This window comes from Aquila chrysaetos, chromosome 6 (assembly GCF_900496995.4).
Source record: "Aquila chrysaetos chrysaetos chromosome 6, bAquChr1.4, whole genome shotgun sequence".
Classification (NCBI taxonomy): domain Eukaryota; kingdom Metazoa; phylum Chordata; class Aves; order Accipitriformes; family Accipitridae; genus Aquila; species Aquila chrysaetos.
The window spans coordinates 13188267-13211459 of NC_044009.1; the positions used below are offsets into that span (position 1 = coordinate 13188267).

The following is a 23193-nucleotide window of genomic DNA, read 5'->3' on the forward strand; positions in this document are numbered from 1 at the left end:
TGGGAGGAGTGGCTGATACACCAGATAGGCATGCTGGCATTCAGAAGGACCTTGACAGGCTGGAGAATTGGACAGAGCATAACCTCATGAAGTTCAACAAGGGGAAATGCAAAGTCTTGCCCGTGAATAACACCATCCACCAGTACATGCTGGGTGCTAGCAAGCAGCTTTGCAGAGAAGGACCATGGGGTTCTGATGGTCACCAAGCTGACCATGAACCACCAAAGATGACCACTAGTATCCTGGGCTATACTATGAAGAGTACTGGCAGCAAGTGAAGGGAGGTGATCCTTTCACTCCACTCAGACCTGATGAGACACATCTGGAGTGCTGTACCCAGTTCCAGGCTCCCCAGGATCAAAAAGATAGGGACTTACTGGAGTAAGCCTAGCAAAGGGCCACAAAGATGATTAATGAATTGGAGCATCTGTCATAGGAGAGACTGAGAGACTGACCAGGACTATTCAGTCTGGATAAAAGAAGGCCTGGGGGGACTGCAATGGGTATGAATACCTGATGGGAGGCTGCAAAGAAGACAGAGCCAGACTCTTCTTAGTGGTGCACAGTGACAGGGTGAGAGGCAATGGGAACAAATTGAAAAACAGGAAATTTCTTTTAAACATTAGAAAGAGTTGTTTTACTTTAAGGGTGGTAGAACACAGGAACAGGTTGCCCAGAGAGGCTGCAGAGTCTCCGCCCTTGGAAATACTCAAAATATGACTGTACACGGTCCTGGGCAACTTGCTCCAGCTGGCTCTACCATGAGCACAGGGGCTGGACTAGACGATCTCCAGAGGTCCCTGCCAACCTCAGCAACTTTGTGATTCTGTGAAATACCTTCTGAAAATGTCTCAAGGATAAAGTGCTGGAAAACCTACAGTTACAGAACAAACAGCCCTCCTAATGTGATTCAGAATCAATGGTTACGCTGGGCATAAGCAAGAAAGAACAAATCAATGTTTCTATCAAGACCTTTAACTTGCAGTTACATTAAAAACACAAGCTTATTTTCATGCAACTTGCCAGCTGCCTAGCAAAGTTTTCCAGTGTCTCCTTACTCAATTTCATCATTATCCATCATTTTATATTTCTTCAAATTATTCTGCTGCTGTTACAAGAATATTAGACTGACAGGCTCCAAAATAATATCCAACTTTTATCAGAGAAGTGAAAGGATAGAAAACAGAAATCCTTCAAGAACAACAGCAGCACTGAGGTTGACGTATCTGTCCATACCACAGTGATGCACCAAACATAAGAACATTTTGTTAAAAGTATAATTTTTAGTCTTAAGGAACAGAGGAGGAAAGTGTCGGGCTTGTCAACTCAGTAATTCCTTTACACTCAGCTCCAGAGAAACTCTTTTGTTCTACACCTAATTACTATTATCTCATATTCCAATATGTTCAAGACCAGATTGTTTAGCTTATACTATATGGATGAAGTCCCCTCCTTCCCCTACTGAATTAGTTTTACAGACTAGGAAACTTTAATCAAAATATTACTTTAAACCTGAAGTGCCCTGCAGTTCTGTATCTCTCCCCACTTACAATAATTTACATTAATCATGTTAAATTGATTACTTCTAATGATTAAGGCAAAAACTTTCCTTTTCACCTATTTTAGTAGCTTTCTGTACTGTACTGCCTTGTTCAGGAAATTATCCTCCTGATGGCAGCCTTTATTCTTATTTTTAAAAAGATAGCCACAGATTTTAACCACACATGAGACAGAATTTCCTTTCAGCCAAGGAATTATAGCTGGGACTGCCTGTAGAATGTAGTAATTATATCACCAATGGGTAACCACTCATCATAAGGATGAGTGAATGGTGTGGAGCCACTGCCAAGCCATTAAGAGCAACTCTTCTCCCAGCAGCATAAGGAGAACGGTTTCAAAAACCCAGGCGAAGCCTCTTTCTGTCAGTGTTAGGCAGTGCCAAAGAGGGGCTCCTCAAAGGAGAACGGCTATCTGAAGCAATTCAGACACAAGAGTTACTTACTGTTAGGGACTCAATCTTAAGACTTGCACCGATTTCCTTGCCAAACATTCTCTACTCTGTTTATCACAAACATGGGCTGATTGTAGGGTTGAAGTTTCTAAGACATAAGAAAGAAAACCCCTAGGACAAGAGTCTCAGTCAGTTTGATTGCAGTCAGTGCAGCACAGTGCTGATTTAAACCACAGTCCAACCTCAGTTCTGAAAACCAGAAAAGGGGTTTATTTTCCAGGCAGATAAAAAAGCAGAATGTCAAACTTAGATTACAAAATTGGTTGCTTCTTCCTTTGTGCGTTTTAGCTTTTCTATATAACGGGAACCTTTGGCACCTACAAGTAAGAAGGGCAACCCAGCAGAGAAAAGTCATCTGTCTTTATTCCTTCAAAACTGAACTTGTCAGAGCAGAGATAAAATAAGTGAGAAAGGTTGTCTGTGTGGGAACATTACAGCAAGACTGAGACACATTCAAGTCAAAATTAAGGGAAGGATAAGAAACAAAATGCAATTTAAATGCCCAGGTATTAATGCAGGACTAAGAGGATCCAAATGAATGCCCAGACTCCCATTGCTTTACTATCTTGTCTGGGGTGAACCATTGCTGGTGGGAACGTAGTGATGTAGAGAGGGAAAAGTAGCAAAAACCACGATGAGGTCTCCATTGGCGTGCTTTGTTTCCACTGATGAAATGCCCTAAATAAGAGCTAGGCATTAGATCTCAAATTTAACTTAATTGACCCAAATTGACTTAGAGTGAACTGAAAATACCTGAGTATCTATGGCCCTTGCTACTTTGGCAGTGAGAGGAGGTAACTGTGTCCTCTTACCATGATAACATGTCCTTATCTGCTTCAGGGCTCCAGCAATTTATATAACTTTAAGTCCCATCTACAAGAAACTATGCTCAACGTTGCAATGCTGGATAATCAAACTAAATTCGTAGACATCAGATCCTATTCTATTCACACAAAAATAAGTGTCAAACTTATCTACAAATTCTACTGTAAACCAACATTAACCAGCTTCATGTTACTGAAAGTAAAAAAACCCCCTATTTTTCTTTAAATCCATTTCTTCAGTTTCTTATTAAAGATATCAAAATGAAATCACTTACAATTACTACTAATCATTATAAGAAAAATCAAGACAAGGTGAAAAGCTTGGCTTGACTGCAGCCAGTGGAGAAAATAACAAATTTACAGTGATGAAACATTAATTTTCACTTCTAATGAAGCAAATAAGAGTCTTAAACCAAAGGATCATCTTTGTTGTTGTTTGTTAAATCTTTCAGGGTTATTTACCTATTTAAGCTTTGCAGATGGACATCTGCGAATTTTCAGACAATATGAAATAAACAGAATATTCAAAATATGTCCAAACCTGGTTTACTGCCTCTTCCTCCTATTAAATGTAATTCCTATTTATTTTTCAAGAGGGAGTGCAGCTCACAGGTTCATATGTTCAATGATACTAAAGAATCAAAAGCAGCTGTTGTTTTCTACAACAAGCACTGTAAGTACTTTGGAAGTTATAAAGGACTTATTTTTAGTTGAGTGATATGCTAATACCCCAGCAGTGTTAGATCAGTGCTTCACTGCAGTAATGCAAGAAACCCAGCTACCTACAGCTACAGCAATTGTTAGGTAACTTGCCCCGATAGATTTCACTGCTGGTATGTACCCCATCAGGTTCTTTTGGCCACCAGCACCACCCAAAGTTGCTTTTGTTGTCATAGCCAAATAAAACACAGTAAGAGCAACTGCCCAACCCTCCAGGATAAGTATCTGTAATCTAAGCACAAAATTAGAGTGCCTTACCATAAACTGACATAGTGGAGAGTACTACTTAATCAGAGAAGTCGTCATTTAATAACCAGCATCCTTACGATATCCTCAGATGAGAAAATCCAGTGGGGTGCTTGATTAAAGGGCTCTGGACAGACATGGCTGTTAAATTGTTAAGAAAGCGTTATTTTTTTCCAGTGCTAAACCCCAGTACAAAATCTGCTGAAATTAACGTCAACATTAACAACTGCTGACTCCAATGGACAGGGCTGGCCACACAACCATATGTATAAGAATGGTACCTATGGTCAATCCATGCACTCAGCAGAAGGCCATGGCTCAAAAGTAGTAACTTACTTGTAGCTTCTGCTGAGTAATAAAATATATTACATGGAAAGTAATTTGCAGGTTACATGGTGAATGTTTTACTATTGAAATAAAGCTCTTTCAAGACACCAGAAAAAAAATTTTTGGCTTTATAGATTTTGTTACTGAATATTCACACTACTGACAAGGTAGTCAGTACATGACGACAGGCTGAAGTTTTCAGACAGTTTCCTCCTAAGTCTGCCAACAGAGGGCTGGAATCCATAGAAAAGACCCACTCCCTGACAACACTTCATTTGGCAGCTGTAACCAACCCACTTCTCTCCATTTACTTTGCCAAAATGAACTTGAGACTAAACAAGGTAATATTTGAAGTCAGCACCGGCACGGTGCTGGAAAGAGATTCCAGAAAAATTTGTTTATTGCTGATATACCACTTATGCCACGTTCAACAGGTCACCAAATGAAATTTCAGACTATTTTGACAAATATTCAGTATGCTATCCTCCCCTGACTGATGTGTATGCAAACTTGGTTTTGAAGCTAAGAACACAAACAAGCAAGATGCTATCAGTCATTATCCCGTCATGCTGTGTCAAGTAAGCCATCAGCCACCATACCCAGAAGCGCTGGCAGAGGCTCACTCTCTGGATGCAGAAAAGTGTGACTAAGGAATCACTGCCTTAGTGAAAGAAACAGCCAGCACCACCAGGTACTCTACACAAGGTGGAAGATGTTTCTCGACTCCATTTTTTGATGTGTTCATACCAAAATTCTCCTGCGTTGCTTCTGTGTGACAGGTGTGCCCGCATCTGTGTCTCCTCAAGTCATTTTAGAGCAGGAAGCTACTCTGTCTCAATAAATCACAAAATAAATCGGAGGCAGAAATTCAAGCAAGCAGAGCACAGAGCTGTCAGTCATGAATTTGAGGTTACTGACAAGCATGCAGCAGAAAATAGGCTGGCAATGTGACATGCCAGATCTTGTAACTGTCTGCACAATTAGCAAAATACCAGACTACCTACATCACATTGGAGCTGGATATTATATTACATCCTTCCAGTAACAGCAAAGTTACATTTTGTTTTTATCTCCATTCATTTATGCAGGATTACATTAGGGTATGTTAACCCAGCATGTCACTAACAGCTTGCGATCCCTCTCCATAATGTGATCAGCCTTTGTTCTTGCATACAGGAGACAGGAATGAACAGCAGATAATCTGTATTCGCACTTCATTACACCCCTGGGTCTGTCAGGAATAGTTAATACATTTTCATGTGCCATGCTGAAGCGGAGGAAGGACAGTTAGCTAATGCTATTTTGTGGAACGACTGCTACAAGATCAATGCAAAACTAAAGACCCATCCTGAAAAACCCTGAACAGTCTCAATTCTTTTTTAATTGAAGGAGAAACTGAGGGCACCCAGCACTTTGCACATTTAGATGCATGGTATGACTGACTTGTGTTTTCCAAGCTACTACTAAGTGTCAAACTCCAATCTGATCCTTCTACCCTGCCAATAATTGATAAAGATGCTTTCCCAATATTCTGAAGATGCTGTCAAATAATGCTTTGATAGTCTACATTCACCATTCAGTTGCCTTGACAGATGAAAGCAGGGGTTTATTATTAAAACATTTTCAGCTTTCAGTTTGTTATATCATTATGTTACTGGCCAGGATTTAGGGAACAAACTTTGAAAATGATACAAGAATGTGCCCATTTTTTAACCCCTTAAAAATAATTTAGTAAAAATTCAAAGCATGTAACAGTTGGATGTTTTCAGTGAGGGACTACAGGACAGAGCCTGGCATTCAACTAAGTGGAGGACAAGACAGACACATCTTGGAAGACCGACTCTAATGTATTCTGACCTGCATAGGTAAGCTTGTAAAGCTGGGGGGAGGGAGGACCAGAAAACTGTACTGACCTTTTAAATCCCCACTTATGTCCCACAAGTAGGAAGAAGCGTGCACAGTACTGAAAGAGGCAATAGTTGTAGACTCTGAACTCACAGAGCTCTCCACCTGCAAACACACATGCTATAGTGATGATTTCCAGACTGGACAAAGGGTCATTGTAAATGCTTTCTCCTAAACATGAGTACCTAGCCAGACGTTTCCACAACACCTAGTGGGCTTCACAAGGACCATGTACGCAGGAAATGCTACTTAGTGAAAAAGCAGCAAGTGCAACACAGAATAGAGGAGCTACCAAGAAACATGGCTGCCTCTTCAGCCAAGCTGCAAACTCAAAAATTTCCAGTTCGATCAAAAGCATTTCCACCCAACAGAACTGTCAAGGTTATTACAATGAAGTATAAAAGATAACTTAGTGAGAAGGCTCTTCAGTAATATCTGGTAGAAGGGACTGAGCCTCCCACATCAAACAAAAAGTTGTGATGTCTAGTTAGACCTACTGCTTCCCCATGGCAACTCTTCCAGTTGCTTCAGTGGGGGAAGAGTACTGCTAGCTCTGGGGAAGCTTTGACTCAGAGGAACATTTCTTCTCCTCCCTGTGACTTGAAGCCTCAGGGGAGCAGTGCAAAGAAAACCCAGTCAGATTTCAGCATGCTGCATTCAAGAAACAGGCAAAGCAAAGGTTTTCCCTCTGGACTGTGTAATGTGACAACACAAGTCACTTTTGCGTGCTCCTTCACTTCTCCCCACTACGTCCCCCTGCAGTTAAACAGGCAGGGTGCAGCTGAGAAATTGCTCCTCATCACTTACAAGCATTTAGCACAACTGACCCCATGCATGGTTGCTCCTCTAGCACCAGCTCAAACACATTAATAATGATACATTTTTTTTTAAAGACCACCTGAAATGAACTTCAAGTAAATGTTTTCAAAATAATTTCACTGTTCTAAGGTTAATTTTCCAGCTGTCTTGAGCCGTCACTAAACTTTAGGCATCTGAGCTTAAAATGAAAATAGTAACGATCAGATTTCTTCAAGTATCATTAGCACCATTTGCATACAAAATTCCCTAGGGATACGTTTGAGAAACTGGAAAAGTTTAACAAAATATGGCTGTGATGGACAACTGCTAGCAAGGATGATGAGTTTGACAAAGAGAATTGGGCTAAAAATAATGCATTAATAAATTAAATGAGCATTATTTTTAAAAAATTCCTTGGGGAAGGCTTTAGAAAAAACAGTTTGCCATTAAAAACCTTTGAAGTGCACTGCCCGGACGCAATCCAATAAAGAAACAAGCGTTCAGATAAAAACAGGATATAAACTTGGGTAATACAGAGCTGGACTTCTGACCAACCCATATGCTTTTGACTACTTTGCAAAATAAAACCATTTCAACTGTTTTCAGTTTCCTCACGGAACACTACCCATCTAAGGCACACCACTATTTCACATAATTCATAATTATCTGGAAAATAAAATGCTTGTTTAAAGCTATTTCTAGTGCCTTTTACCACAAAATGTCTCCTCTGAAATGTACAGCGACAAGATGCAGCATCTATGGACCATGAAATTTTATTTATTGTATTTTATGTAGTATAAATGTTTTATATTGAAATGTCTTTTTCAGAATCTTGGACAATTTTGGCGAATACTATCCAAACAAACTGTTTTGCACCCAAATTTGCCAGCAGTCACTACAGATCAGTGGATAATATTTCTAATTCTCAGACAGATTTACTTCACAATATTTAACTGCTAACAACTAAATCTGGCAAGCAGAAAACCCAGTGAAGAACACCCACAGGAAAGGTTTTGCTTCCAGCCACACAAACACAATTAACTCAAAGCTGGAAGAAATGTTCTTGCAGGTCATTCAGTCTCCATTTACGAAGAGGTGAACCAACCCAAATGCTTCAAGCAAGAAAAGTTAATGCACTAAATGATGCATTCCCTACAGTGGTCACGGTACCTCTGCTCTTGGGCTCTGCAGCCTAAGTCTCAAAGAACTAAGCCACTCTGTCCTTGAGTTTTACATAAAGCCAAAGACAAAAACCAAAAAAGCAGAGTCTAAGCAGTTTGGAGGTAAGGAAAAAAATAAGTTATTAGAATCCTTCTGCAGATGCTTCATTCACTTCCAACACAGATGTTAGCTAGCGTCTCAAGTGAAGGGCAATAGTTCACATTACTCAGTTGTATCAATAAGCAAAGGTCTTGACCTGCATTGAAGATGCCGATCTGTAAAGCAGCCTGCACTGGCTGGCCAGCTGCTCTTTCTGTGAAGTTTGGGATGGTTCTGGATAAGTGACAAGGGAAAAGACCTGATCTCTTCTGAACAGGAAGAATCACTGCAGGAACTAAGCAAGCTAAGTACTCAAATGTATACTCAAATGCCTTTGATATAAAAAAGATAACAAAAAAAGAGCAGGTATGACAGAGAAACAAAAGAAGTTACTGTAAGATCAGTTAAATTAATTCTTTAAAAGAAGAAATACAGATAATACGTTTTTCCAAAACCTTCAAGTTTTAATTTTATTTTGAGCTACTGTCTGCTTAGAGGATACAACACACTTGCGACATTTTAGCATTTATATCGCACTTTTCATTCAGATGCATCAAATAACATTTCAAACAGAGTAATCTTCTGACATATGAAATGACATTAATAGAAGAAAACTAACTTCAAGGTGATCAATGACAAGAGATCAAGAAGAATCCAAATTTGCAGACACTATTTAGTTTCAAATGCATTTCTTCAGCTACACAGAAAAATGGATTTTCAAGGTAGACTTAAATCTAAATGTAATTATGCCCTTATTATGTATAAGCACAGAAATAAAAAGCCAGGAGGATAAAAGTACAGCTGACCATGACATTATTTTGAGTCTTCAGAAGGATCAAATCTGAAATGATACACAGGCGGTGAGCTCTGGGACTTTTTAACTGTCTGAAGGCATTATCAGTCCGTGGACAAAATTACTCTGAACTTCAGCAGAGATGAAAAATCCCAAATCTGCCAGCTTCTGTATTTAGCACCCCACAGGGTAGCTCAGAAAGGAAAGCACAGGGCTCCTGGTCTGTGTGGCAGATTGGTTTATAGTGTTTGATAAAACCTGAGGTGATACGGAAGAAGGGTAACCCCTTCCCACTTTGAGAACATGCTTCACAAGCCACTTTGTAGTTTTGGATGTAAAAAAAAAAAAAACCAAAAGCAAACAAAACACAAAAAACAACCAAACACCAAACCAAAAAACAACCACCCACAAGCAAAAAAAAAACCCAGCGAGGATGAAATCACTCTTGGTGAAAAAGAACTTTACAATTTCAAGTTGTTGCTGGTTCTTGGTGGCTCCAGAACTAAAGAGGCTACGCTGGGCAACGACAGTTTTTGATGCAGAGGCATAATTTGCGGGGAAATTCAACTTACTGTATTTCCAAAGGGATGCCTAAAGATCTTCTGCAGACATATCTGTATTTGTTTCTTACTTAACGATTGTTACTTACAGGCAGACCTCTTGCTGACAACTTTATCTTTCAATGACTTACCTGTTTTCAGAAGATACATTAATGTCCTCTCCAGAATCTGGCCCAGGCACCAGCATTTTGTCAGGTGCTGCTGGTTCTTTCCTAAAGGTTTGGGAAATTCAGATTATTCTACAAAAACCCTAAACTGCTTGCTATTTAAGGAGTCAAAAAACTGCATACAATTATGAAAGGCTATAAAAGCTCTTCAATGGAATTTCTAATGGAATTAGATTAGTGCTCTCACTTGGCAAGACAAGACAGTCCTCAAGTAATTCAAGGAAAACGTTCATCCCAGAAGACTCATTAGAACAACCTCCAAATACTGCAAGCAATTAAGAGATTTTTTTTTTTTTTAAGCCTTGTTTCCTAAGGAACTGAGGCTATGTAGGGCAATTAAAATCCTAAGAGAAAAAACCTTAAGAGGCAGCTTCAGACTCCATAACACCATGAACATTATAAATCCATCTGCACAGAAACAATCCTGAAATAAAAACCTTATTTTCTTTACTACCAAGAGAAGTCTTTAAAAAAAAAAAAAAAGAAAAAAGATTCAATAGCTGTCACAGCAGCATGCAAGCAACACAAGCAAAAGTCTGCCCCAAAATCCCTCTTCCCCAATAGCTTCTGGCCTCACACATCACTGGTGCCAGCACTGACTCTGTGATTTATCTGAGGGTGCAGTTCATGAAAATACAGCATTATCCCAGGTGAAACGAGGCTAGCAATACTGTCCTTAGTATCTTCTGGAGGATTTTCGCTAGTGTGCTAGTATTACTGTGGTGAGGAATCAGAATAACATGATTTGAGCAGAACTAGAAGCCGCAACTGTAAGGATGATCTATTAAAAACTAAAGACCATAAGAACTACAAACTACAAAGACTACAGCCATAAGCACATCATGAATTGTCCAGAGTCATGTTTTACTGCAGTATGTTATACACAAATTCCAACTCTCCTAAACTTTCCCCTGAATATTCTTACAAATCTACAATCCCCCTCCCTCAGAATAAAAACACAATGTCTATAAACAACATCATAACAGCATATACAGCTACCTGAAGACAGATGGAATAGAAATCTAGTCAGTGACAGCAAGAGCTGCTAAACTTTGGCAGCTATAGTTAAAACCCATGCTTTCTAAAACCTGGGCCAGAACCAAACTCTCACACACACCCCTATGCAAAATAATTCATCATTAAAGTATCAAAACAACAGCTACAAGCTTTGCTACTGATCTAGCCATGGAAAAAGCAGGGAAAACTCCCTTTGCTGACAGCAGCAGAAGACAGCTAGGGAAAAAAAGGCAAAACCAAGACCCTTTTTACATAGGGTTGCTGTGCTGCACGTTCTTTAAAACCAGACAGACAACTGAGAAATACGACGACACAGGTACAGATCTGGATGGTTGGCACCTGGAGTGGCCTGTTGGAGGCAGCATGCTGACCTCTCCACATCCAGGAGCAACTGGGTGCTTCCAGCACTGATGATGCTGAGTCTGACAAAAGCTCTCACATTCCTCTGGCTGGGGCAAGCAAAGAGAAGGCCACAAAAGCATAGCATTAATGATCTTCTTTTGATGCAATCGCCAGTTACCTGGAGGCAGCAAGGAGAGGTGACACTCCTACTGTTCAGTGCATTCCTGAGCTCTATAACAGGACATGTAAGTCACTGCTTTCCAAGGAAGATGCAAATAAAATCAGGGCTCACTGAATTAAGTAAAAAGTTTGTGTTTAAGATGAATCCATGGCAAATGCCCATTTATTCCAATTAGATTTCTCAGCTTTGGCACTTCAGAGCTGCTGGTAGAAGTCCCATGAAAGACAACATGCTAGATTTTCACAAAGGGGAAAAATCCCTCCCAGAGTGCTATCCATCTTAGCCTTTCACAATGACACAGCAGGAAGTGTTTCCATGCACTGAATACTGACAGATGAGTTTCACTGAGAAGATGGAAAGACCATGCAGGAAAAATGACACAGGGTGACGTTACTCATCTCCTCATATTAAAGCAACTCAAGACTGCATGGATGAACAAGTAAACGAGTGTTTGCTAATCTGCAGGATGACAAAAATTGCTTTAGCTTTTTAAACTGCACCAAATACAACAGGCAAATACAATTAAAATAGGACACAGCATTAGCATTCTTGATATGGCAGGCCTAGGTGAGGAAGAAAGCTAAGGAATAAGGTAGAAATGTTTTTCAAAATAAGCCATGAACACACGAACAGTGTAATGAATTTTCCTGTTGTCTACTGCACATACGGCTTTGAAATGGGTTTTTTTTTTTGGCAAAGGCAAACACTGCTAGGAAACGTAAGGGCTTTTAAGGAACCCAGCAAATTGCAATGTCCTGAGGTAGTATCTCAAAACAACCACAACAGATTTACGTATGGGAAGTATTTTCTAGATTTCAGCTAACAAATAGCAGACAGCACCCATAGCACCTCTGCCTAAGGAATACACAAGTCCTGAACTACTAAACTGATTCAGTTTTGTATTACCAAATTATATCCCTATTCTTTCAGTATTCAGCCTAGCTGGCTGCCACAGAAAGCAAATCGATAGTTTTATTTGTTCACTGTACAAAACAGCAAATCCTACAATTTCTAGCACATCATTTTTAAGTGAGTAGTCATTAAAACTTAAACACTTGCTCATTGCCTAGGAATCCATGGAATCAATTCAACTGACAATTAATGGCTCTGGTCATCCACATAATTACTGACAGGCTGACTTCTCTGCTAAATCCAAAGTGGTCCCAGCTAATTAACTAGTAAGCGGTCCTTTAAATTCAACAAGAAAACTCATACTACCAAACTGATGAGATTGTATGAGTGTGAGAAGACTGAATGTTGGGAAACACCTTGCTTAGTTTACAGAGACATCAGTCATCTTTTTATTCTCATTTATTGAGCTCTAAACCAATAGAGGATGGTTGCATATCTTCCAGTGATTGTGACCTAACTGCAGTGCAACGTGGGCACCAGGAATGTTCCAAAAAGTAACACTACAAAAATGAACAAAGCAAACTTTCCCTAAGCTGGAAACAACTATGAGTTAAACAAAGGCAGAGGAGTGTGCAGGGAAGAAAGACTGAAGGGAAACTACAATTTTATCTGAATGCTTTATTAAATGCTGAAAGCCACAGTCAACAACCTTGCAAGAAGGATTCAGTTTAAGAACTGGCTGAATGTGGAAACTGGCACCAGATCTACAGAAATACAGTCACTAAAGAGGATGTAGTCAACATGCTGGAGGGCAAATCCACCCTCCAGAGGGACCTGCGTGGGCTGGAGGAAAGGCCAACAGCAACCTCAGGAGGCCCACCAAGGCCAAATGCAAAGCCCTGCCACTGGGACACACTCAGCCCCTGCACAGGGACAGTCCCAGATGCCAGGCAGGGGACAGCACTGCTGGGAAGGCCATGGGGCAAGGAGAAGCTGAGGGAACAGGGCTTGCTGGTGAGGAGGAGAAGGCTTTGGGGGGATCTAAAAGCAGCCCCCCAATACTGACGAGGAGGTTACCGAGAGGAGAGGGCCTTCTCAGAGGTGCACAACAAGAGAACACGAGATCGAGCTCCTAAGCTGAAAGGGGGGACATCTGACTGAATATATGGAAAAACATTACCATGTGCGTAACTAAGCTTTGGAGCATCCAACATCACTTGATGACAATCATAAGATAAACTCACAATTGGCAAAACTGAAGCCTTACAAAATTGATCACAATGACGACGAAATCACTTGAACAGTGCCATTTAATGCAGACAAATACAGGGATCCTATATCCGCAAAATTAATTAAAAGTCACACAAAGAGGCAGACAGCGTCCTCTGTCACTGAAAAGGTCTTTTGATTAAATAGCCAATTACAACATAGGTCTCTAGATCACTTCTGTAGCTGATAAGAAGGTACTTTTTGGATACATAAGTAGAGGGCTACCAAGTCTGAATATTGAGATAATCTCTTTGTCTGGCATTTCTGAAAATGGATGTTGATGATTCTGCCCAAATTTGTTATACCGCCTTCCAAAAAGTTACTGACATCTTGCAAAGTGTGTGAGGAAGACTTGTAGAATTACTAAAGCTGCATAAATAATCATATGTACTCTAAAAAAATTCATGTAAAAGTGATCACTGGCTGAAGGAAGCTGGAAGGGAAGAAGTTTAGTAACTGACAGCTCCTTCCTCGAGCTGAAGGAGGCTCACAAGGGCTGGAAGCTGAAGCTGCACTAACTCAGATCTCAGGTAAGACACAGTTTTTTAAAGCAATTAATTGAACAACTTGAGCTCTGAATTTTCTATTATTTTTACATCTTAGAACAAGGTTGCTTTCCCAAAAGCTACAACTATGTGGTCAGGTACAAGCCATAGATTTAATGCAAAAATGAAGAGGTCCCTTATGCAGGAAGAGATCGTAACTGTCCCTTCTAGCCCGATCTGTAACACAAACATTCACAGCAAAACTGTTTTTCAAGAATCAATAATAAGGATTTGATATCTATGATATGACTTCTTGACCATCTACAAGGCGGCAGTCATTTTTGATGACTTAATACCAGCCTATGGAACTGAACAAACTCCAGTCTCCCATTTTCAATAACAAGAGGCGGGCTTCAAGTTAGCTGTTAACCTCTCTGGCAGCCACACTTAGCCTGGAATGTTAGCAAAGGGATTCCAGGATTTCAAATCTGAAATTACATCAGTGAAATACTGAGTCATCTCCTCCAGGAGAACCACAGAAGACAGCTCGAGATACCTTTGTTTTGCCTGTTACAAGCCATATACTCCCATGCTGTCAAATGACCAGAGGCATTCTCTTACAGCATCTGTTAGACACAGATGTTTGTGTACAAAACTATTTGTATATAGATATATTTGCACATCTGTTAGTATATAGATTGTGCATGTGGGCATATATATATTACATATACACTATTTGTATAATTGTATTACACACGTAAAAATGTCTCAAGGAAAATTCATTAGCATTCCCATATTAATCATATCATGCACTGCAAGTATTTTCTTGAGAGACAGGAAAGGACACGACCACAGCAGTTTGACTTCACAACAAAGTGCTTATACCCTACATGACATCTATGCCCAATAGAGACAAAAACTAACTCACACTGCAATTGCATCCTTCGAGGCTAGTTATAAAAGCAGACATTTCCCTCCCTTGCATAATTTATTCTCTCCAGACAGGCATCATTGGTTTTGTCTTGATGCTGCTGTAAGACATACTATGGAAAATTCAGCACTATCTGGTGCTGTCACTATCAATTAAATACCTAAACTAAATTCATATAACCTCCAAAAAAGTTAACATGGCAGAATATAATTTTACAGATGCCTGTGAGAATACTTAAGAGTTTACTAAATAAAAAATGCTTGTTCCAAAAATATTTTTAATTTAGAAGACTTTCAAAAAACCCACTCAATTTCCCTTTCACTTCTTCCACAGCTGCTGTTACCTGGAAAACAAACAAACAAAAAAACCCAAACCAAAACCAACACCCAAAAAAACGCCACCAAACTTCCATGCTATTAGTGTAGCAGTATGTATTTTTGAGTGCTCACTTCTCTGTTTTTCAAAGGAGGTGTTTTTAAAAGCACACGACATTCTTAATTTCTGTGGATTCCCAAGACTTCCAATTTCTGAATGAGGTTGAGAGATGCAGGATAGTGGTTTCTTAGCATTTCATCACTCTTTGGGAAGAGGACATTACTGGCTGGCTGGTCTGAGGTCTATCAATTTACTCGAAGCACTGGTAAGGCTCGCTCATCACAGCCTCAGCGCATCTGACACAAGACTGTACTAGTACTACAGGAGCATCTCTCCTTACACCTACCCAGACACCAGACAAACTGCTTTTCCTCTGCCAGATAGAAGAAATCAAGTGCCAAATTTGACACTCAGCAATAGGTGTGCAGCCTCACCATTCCCAAAGAGCTACAAATTTCCCTGGCAAGGTATTAGAGAATAATTCAGTCTAACAGTGCAAACAAAGAAAATGAGTCAGCCTGCTACCATCACTATACTGGTTTTGTTTCTCTGGCTGTATCCCCTCTGTGACTACTTTCAGTGTTTTATGGCTTGGAAGGCTTCCTGGCACTCCTTGCCAAAATGATATAACCATTTAAAAAACCTCTTCGAGAGTAGGTGTCTACCGAATTTTTCTCACCTTAGGCTTACAGTTTCACCCCAGCCCTGCAGACACTGACAAATAGCAGAATAGCTACAAGATCTCATTAAACAAGAAAACAGCTAGAAAGATGAACTTGCAATCCTGATGTTTCCTCTTGAAAAAATGAGTTAAACTAGGTGCACTGCCTGACTTTGCATTTTCAATGAACTCTTCAAATCAACATTTACCTGGAAACTTTCTTCAATCTTTAAGGTTAACTTCAACAAAAGTATCCGAAGACTTTAATTAAAACAAGAGATCTTGAACATACCAAGTGTAACTTTTATATGCTTGAGGTATGCATCTATATAATGTAATGTGACAAAGCTTCAGAGATCCATACAATGGAAAAATTAGTACTTTGTTCACCTCTACCTCCATGCTGAATCTCAGCTGAGAGGTAAATCTCACAGGTGTTCATCAGGCCACTAATCAATACCATGTTTTGCTTTGCCCAGTCCATAATACACACAGAACAAACAGAATCAGTAGAAAGAAAATAAAATTTCCACTCCTTTCAAACATGCCCAGATTTCTCCTGGCTTAATAAAAGCATGCAAGATGTAAGAGTTGTGAGGAAAAAAAGTTGCATTTTGAAAGAGACAAGAGAAGAATGAGATCTTTTTGTAGGTCTTTTAAGGTAAAGGCTACTCACATAACTGCGCCAAACCAATTCACTACCATTTGCTGCACAGAACGTGTACAACTTCAGGGAAAATCTCAGAAACAAGAAGGAAAAGATCATCTATTTTGGGGATATGACTACATTATGGTCAACAATTCTAGCATATGGTGAATAACACTACTGTGTTGAGTTTACTTTCCCAGATAAAGCACATTTTGTTAGAATAACTGGTTGCTGATACAATGAGTCACTCAACTGCCTGAAGTACCAACTCGAATGCTTTAAAAGGACTGACTGGGAATCACCGAGTACAGTATGTGTATTTGTTTAGGAACAACATGCTTTAAATAAACCACTGACTCACCTTGTCACGCAAATGATGCTCTGCAGCCTCAATGTTCAAAGGATCGTCAAAATTCAAAAGATCCTGGAAAATAAACAGAGAACATTATAGTGTTCCCAGTCACTGCATCGTCAAGGAATCCAAAGCCCTAATGAACAAGATAATGAAACAAAGCGAACAAGACCAGCAAGTGTAGTGCCATTTTCTCACTATCTTGGTAGGTATCCCTGCCAAAGGTAGATGCAAATAAGTCTGATGATTGCAAACCAAATCTCAAGTCAAAGGACAACAGCAGCAGGGCATTTGTCCCTATCTGGTAGCATGCCACCCACAGCCCCATGACACTTCTCTCTGGCAGTGATGCATTTCTATTTGAAAACAGTTTTAAATAAAATTTTGAAGGAACATTCAAAGCTTCAGAAGGCACAATTCCTGTTGATTTTTATTCAAGGTTAAAGTAAACCCTTTAAAAAAAAAAAAAACCTGCAAACAGCCTGGTGATAAAGCAGGAAGAGCTTCCTTAATACCATCTCCATAGCAAAGCAATTTAATTCCCTCTGTGAAGAAACTACATAACCTGGAGCCTGACAAACAGAAAAGTTTTAGTGCAATGGGAAAAACAGGGCCAAGAGGAAAGGGAGTGCAAAGACCCCAAGAGCTAAGGGCATGTGGGGCCAGGGAACAGAAATAATCAAAATCAATCTCAGGTCTGTCAGTTTAATCTCAATAAATATTAACTTCGGAAGGAGAAAGCGTCTAGGGTTAAAACCAAAGGAAACCAAGATGCTGGTAAAAGAGGAATTATCATAAAAAATAACATTGAATCACAAAAACCCCTATTCTGCTTGCAGCCCAGATCATTTTCCCCAGTTTAAGGTTAGCCTGTGACAGCAGTGAAATGCCATCGTTTCACAAGTGTGAAAGGCTCATGTCACTCTCCAACTCGTTTTCAAGCAGCAAACTTCCCATTTCATTCAAACCAGGACACCAATGCACCTCATTTTCACTCACCTCCTTCAAGAAAAACTCAAAAGAATCTGCAAGGCCAGTACGATCCAGTGCCAGCTTTTCAAAGACCAATTATTTATAAGAAGCTGGGTGTGAGGGAAATCCAGGAGGCAAGCTGGGAAGCATGGCTCTTACCAGCCATGACAAATCCCTGTGGTCTCCAATGCATGACCATCACTCTCTGCAGCTGTTTGCACAACGGATTATTTTTACACGCAGTTCTGCCTCTGAAGGCACTCCTTTGTACCTCCAGTGGATTTCGCTTTCTTCCAGTTACTTAGCATGCAGTGGGAGACTAACAGTGAAATGCAATTACTCTGTTGAAAAGGCAAATGCTCTCCAATCTTCTAAATCAATTAACCAAAAGAAGTTGTCGAAACAAATCAAGCCTTTGGAAAGCTTAGGAGATTGTAGCCAGTCACTGCCTTGGTCTACGCTAGAGGTTTTAGAAACACACCATGATCCTGGTGACAGTGCTGGCAGCACAGTCACTGCTCTGCCCCTCCTCCTGCAGGTAGTGGTGGAAGGAATTCCTCTCTCTGAAAACAGGCTGGGGCTAGCAAAGCCCACAGCGATGCTCCTCACCCAAAGCTTTTCACAGCCTCCTCCATATACCCTGGAGCAGCTGGGGTAGTTCTCTACAGAGTCGATGACAAACATGGTGACAAAGTTAGTGCCCTTCTTTGCTTTCTCCTGACCTTCCTACCCCAGCAGCAATAGCTGTGGAAGGGGACCACAATCCTGGGCTCCCTAAAAAGGCAGCTTTTGTACAGTAAAGACTTAGCCTCTCTCTACTTTTAGGGCAAAAGCAGCTGTTGCATCCTGCCTGCCTCTTGCAGCTTCCTGCCCTCTCCTCCATTTTCAAGTTGCTCCTGTAATTACGAGGCACAGGTTTTTTGCTCCTGTCAGTCTAAGGAAAAGGGGGAAAATGGAATCCCTGAACAAAATCATATAATTTCTGTGACAAGTCAGGGTTTATGCAAATTGTGCGGGTGGGTACCGAGGTCCTTGAACAGGAATATAAGCGTGCAAAACAGGAATGAGACTGCAGGGCAGTTAATTCCTAAACATAATTTTTAAAAAACATAACACCAACACAATTCCTTCTCAGAGCAAAATGAATTTCTATTTCCTGCTGACCAGCGGAAGGAATTTCATACTGTGTGGAAGATCCCAAGTAACTTGTTAGCAAAATATCCCATAATAGATTTGTAACCAAAAGTAAAAACGATGTAGGAAAAAGCTGGCATTTCAGACCATCTGTGTGAGTCTTGCAGTTACACAAACAAAAGCACAAATTGATTTTATACCACACCCACTGAAGCCAAAGGAAATAATGACCTTAAGTTTAAGAAGCAACAGACAGGGTTCACATTAGGTGATGCTGAAACCAAACAAGGCAGGAAAAAGGAAAGTGGATATGCAAAATATTCATTTACTTACAGTAAATAAAGAGTTTAACCCCCAGACAACATCCTGCAAAGGAAAAGCACAGTCAGTTAGGCATGCATTTCAGGTGTTTTGAACATGTTATCATACTTTACTTTTCTATTAATCTGTGAAATTTCTGGAAATCAAATCTAGATTAAGGGTGATGTTTTACTAATTTAAATCAAAATATTGAAAAAGCTTTCCCGTTTCATGGATGCTTGATATTTAGAAGTCACCAAAACGCAAATACTGTATATTCAAATACAAGTTCAGATATTTGTGTGTATAGGAGCCTTATTCCTGCTGCTTCTCTGCTCAAGGAGAGGAATAATACCTTAGTATATGCCAGGAACTGCCTGCACTGCTTAGTTCAAAGGGTGGGTATAAAACTTAATTCATGAATGCATTCTTAAAACTAAAAAAATTAAAACAGTGTCAGAGAAATATTTGAAACTGTGTCAAAATATCAGAGGAAAGAGATTGAGGAATATAGAAAAAATATCATTCTTATACAAGCATATGTCTCAAATTTTAAGTGTCTATTTAACCACAGCTGAACAGAGATTGTTTGCAATTCCTGCAAACAGGAAGCTTTAGGCGAATCTGTGTCCAAATGGTGCCATCAAACACAGCTTATTTTGGGGTGGGCATCTCCAAAAGGGTTCCATTAGCACTGACCTAAGAGTCCACATCCTCAGTTACAACCTTCAGAGAGTAAGAAAATGCGCAAGATCCAAATACTATAGAAAGACTTAAAAGCATCACCTACCACCAGCTCTGAGGCTAAGCTATTCTACCTAGAGGAAAGACTATTTTCTTTAGTAGCAGCATAACTAAGCTACCCTACTGCAAAATCCCACTGAAGTCTCAGTACTGGAGCTCACACCTACCAGACAATTAAGTAAGATCAGCATTGCACCTCGGGCTCTTACAGCCTGCTAGCACTTGACTGCCTACCCATGAAAACCACACTGCCTGATTTCCAGTAGTGGGACAAACACTGCACACTAATCATTTCATGGTCAAAATGTACCTTTCACAATAAAGCCTCAAAGTAAAAACTTCCTATCCACGACAAAGAACTTCAATAAATGAGTGTATTTCAGTTGGTTTCCTGTTCTAGGTCCTCTGCTGAGAGTGGTGGACCACAGAAATCCATATCCCTTAAGAATGCTATCCAATTATGTCCTAATGAAAAAGACACAGTGTCAGCATTATCCGGACAACAGCCTCTCACAATCCAATTTTCCTTTGATCTTGTACAAACAGCCTACTCAGTTTATCTCCTTTTAATAACGTGAATCTGCCCGGCAAAGCTGATATTGTCAGTGTTTTCAGTTTCAGTATCTTCTCCTAATGGAGCTTCTGAAATCATCAGGTGTGGCAAAGACAGCAATTCTTTCAAATGTACTCATCATCTTCAGTGGCAGCCCAGACACGTAAACCGCAAAAAAGGGCATACCCGAGACACCTAAGAATTACAGTTAGCCATACATTTTAAGACTACAGTGCTGAGCAGTCATCCCCAATCCCAAACAACCATACTGTCAATTCCTTGGTAAGTGTGAGAAAATGGACTATTTCAAATAATGGATGAAAGTCATAATTTTACCCTTTATTTAAGTTCTGTTGTTCAAATACAACTACTGTCACAGAAACTGGGCATAGCAGAGGTTAGCAAAACATGGTACTATGGAAAACTGTATTAAGGAATCCTGGGGATAAGCTATTTGTACAGTGCAGTGGTGCTAGAGAAAAAATAAGCCGAAGTCACTGATTAAAGGAGGATTTCAGTGGTGTGAAGATTAGGAACAGGCACAAAGGTATCAGCTTCTACTTCACACTCCTGCATTCAGGCATGAAAGGGTGAGCAGCACAGCACAGGGGTCTGCTCCGCTCTGGTGCCCCTCCGTATGCTGCCCCTGGCATGGATGCAGCCCGAGGACTGACTGATGCAGGGTGTGTGACCAGGGACGGCTGAGAACGTCTCTGTCTCCAGCCAGCCGCTCTGCCCCAGCAGATGCTCCGACCCCTGAAGGTCAGGAGCCCCGTCCCCTGCTGCCCTCAAAGGCTGTATTGTCCTTCAGGGCGGCAGACTGAATGTCTTGGGGGTGTTAAGAATTTCTTGCATCCAATTTTAACTCACTGTGTGTTTCCCACAACCTTTGATAATGGGACCTTACTAAAGCATGGTAATTTGCTTTCTTCCACTTGAAGAAGCAGGAATAAATTAACTTTTTAAGGGTCGACTTTCATCTACACCATGTGACAGCAGACTGTAGCTGGAGAATGTGATGCAGAATTACAATACTGAGTGTTAAAAAACATCCTAAAGCACTATGAGGAGCTCACACTAGCATACTGGGGCCTGTCCATTTCTAAATCCTGCCTGAAGACCAAAACAGCACTCACAGGGTTGCAAACTGTCCACAACTGTTCAACTGCTTACCAGTATGGCTAAAAAGAAACAAACAAAAGAGCAACTCAGTCACATTGATTCTGAAATCCTGAAGAGCTCACCTTCTCTTTACATTTAACAGTGCTGAAGCCCCCAGTCTCCCAGAGCCTCCCCACTAGGACACTTCAGATTGTCTCTCCAGACAAAACAGCTTCTGCTCCAGTACAAGCAGCAATGAGCCATACCTTACACAAGTAAACATTGTAACTCAAAACAGAAATGTAAATTACATCAAATTATTTTCCCATTCCATAAATGCCCACTTTTGAAGTTTACCTAAATTGCTACCAGATTCTCATTTGCCAAACCCTGGTTTTAAGGCTTTGGGACACTTGACTCATTCAGGCTGGCTTTGCACAGAGTTCTATCAAAAAAAAAAAAAAAAAAAAAAAAAAAAAAAAAAAAAAACCACAAACCAAAAAAACCAACCCCACAAAAAAAACCCCAGCAAAGACCTCTGTAAGTCTGTGAGTTTGCAGAATGCTGTATATTTTCACAGCCATTCTAGACACCAAAAAGCATAAAAGGATTATTATTATTACTGAATAACTTACATGTGAAATTCTTAGAATCACTTCTGATGTTTCCACCTATTCAAGTTTTATGACTTGCTGGATTCATTTTATACCCTTGCATGCCTCCATAAAAAGTAATGCTAAATTACTACCAGAGGGCAACACTTATTTTAATGAGTTTGAGGCTAGCCTGGATTTAAATCTAGGATATTGAGAAAGGGAAGTGGGATGGAACAGATGAAGCAAGTATTTCATAGTTGAAAAACTTGACACTGTTGCATTGCAAAAATAATCACTTTGCATTATTGACTTCAGCAGAGCTGCTTGCTGCATGCAGATAAGCACCTGCCTGAACACTTGCTTCACATTTTCCTGATTTACTAAAAGGATTTGCAAGCCACCAAAGATCCTGTCAGATTTAACAGTTCAAAACCTTCTGTTTTCTTTTAATGTAGTAAGACATCATCCTTGGCTTCAAACACTTACTGAACGACTGGCTTAAATACTCTGAAAACAGAAAGGTAACCCTATGTACAAGAATTTTTAAAGGTTATCTTCACACGTAGTAGCAGGGCAGATGTCACCTTACGATGTTAATAATGCACACCCTTATGCTGCTCCACTTCAATGAGAGAATCTACTTGCAAAAGCAGAATCAGACACAGGGATCTGCTTGTTCACGTGGCAAATACCTGACAAGGCTGTTTCCTTTACAATGCTTCTTTTTGTCTACTTTCTCCTACATGCTTAACATCAAAGTTACAGAGTAGAAGCACACCTACTACTGAGGGGTAACCTCAGAGCAAAACCGAGGTCCTCTTGCGCTTTTTGTAATGAAGCGGCATGGTCTGCTCAGAACGGACCCTGCAGAAAAGGCTGCAGAATTCCCAAACCACTTTATCTGGTTTCTGCTCCAGCTGTGCCCAGGCAGCCCCTCTCCCCGTCCCCCTCGTCTCCCGGAGGCTTTGCATCAGCACAGACGTCACCCATGACGTTAGATGCCTTCATGAGCCAAGTGCATGCAGGTCTCAGGTAAGGAAGTGTTTTTAATTCCTCTGTACTATGTTA

The 23193-nt window shown here is 40.3% G+C and overlaps 1 protein-coding gene across 8 annotated transcripts in view; it reads right to left on the minus strand.

Moving 5' to 3' along the window:
• The window catches only part of UBE2F (ubiquitin conjugating enzyme E2 F (putative)), an 86192-nt gene that overhangs the window by 14425 nt on the left and 48574 nt on the right, over nt 1-23193 (minus strand). For 3 of the 8 annotated variants that reach the window (XM_041124149.1, XM_041124148.1, XM_041124146.1), the window contains 4 exons: nt 19165-19197; nt 16735-16797; nt 6042-6138; nt 5358-5395 (listed from right to left, as the gene is read on the minus strand). In XM_041124149.1, coding sequence (XP_040980083.1) covers nt 5373-5395; nt 6042-6138; nt 16735-16797; nt 19165-19197 — 216 coding nt within the window. In that variant the 3' untranslated portion in view covers nt 5358-5372. Of the gene's footprint in view, nt 1-2003; nt 2100-5357; nt 5396-6041; nt 6139-16734; nt 16798-19164; nt 19198-23193 lie in introns of those variants that run through there. The other 5 variants (XM_041124147.1, XM_041124145.1, XM_030017454.2 and 2 more) reach the window with 3 other exon arrangements.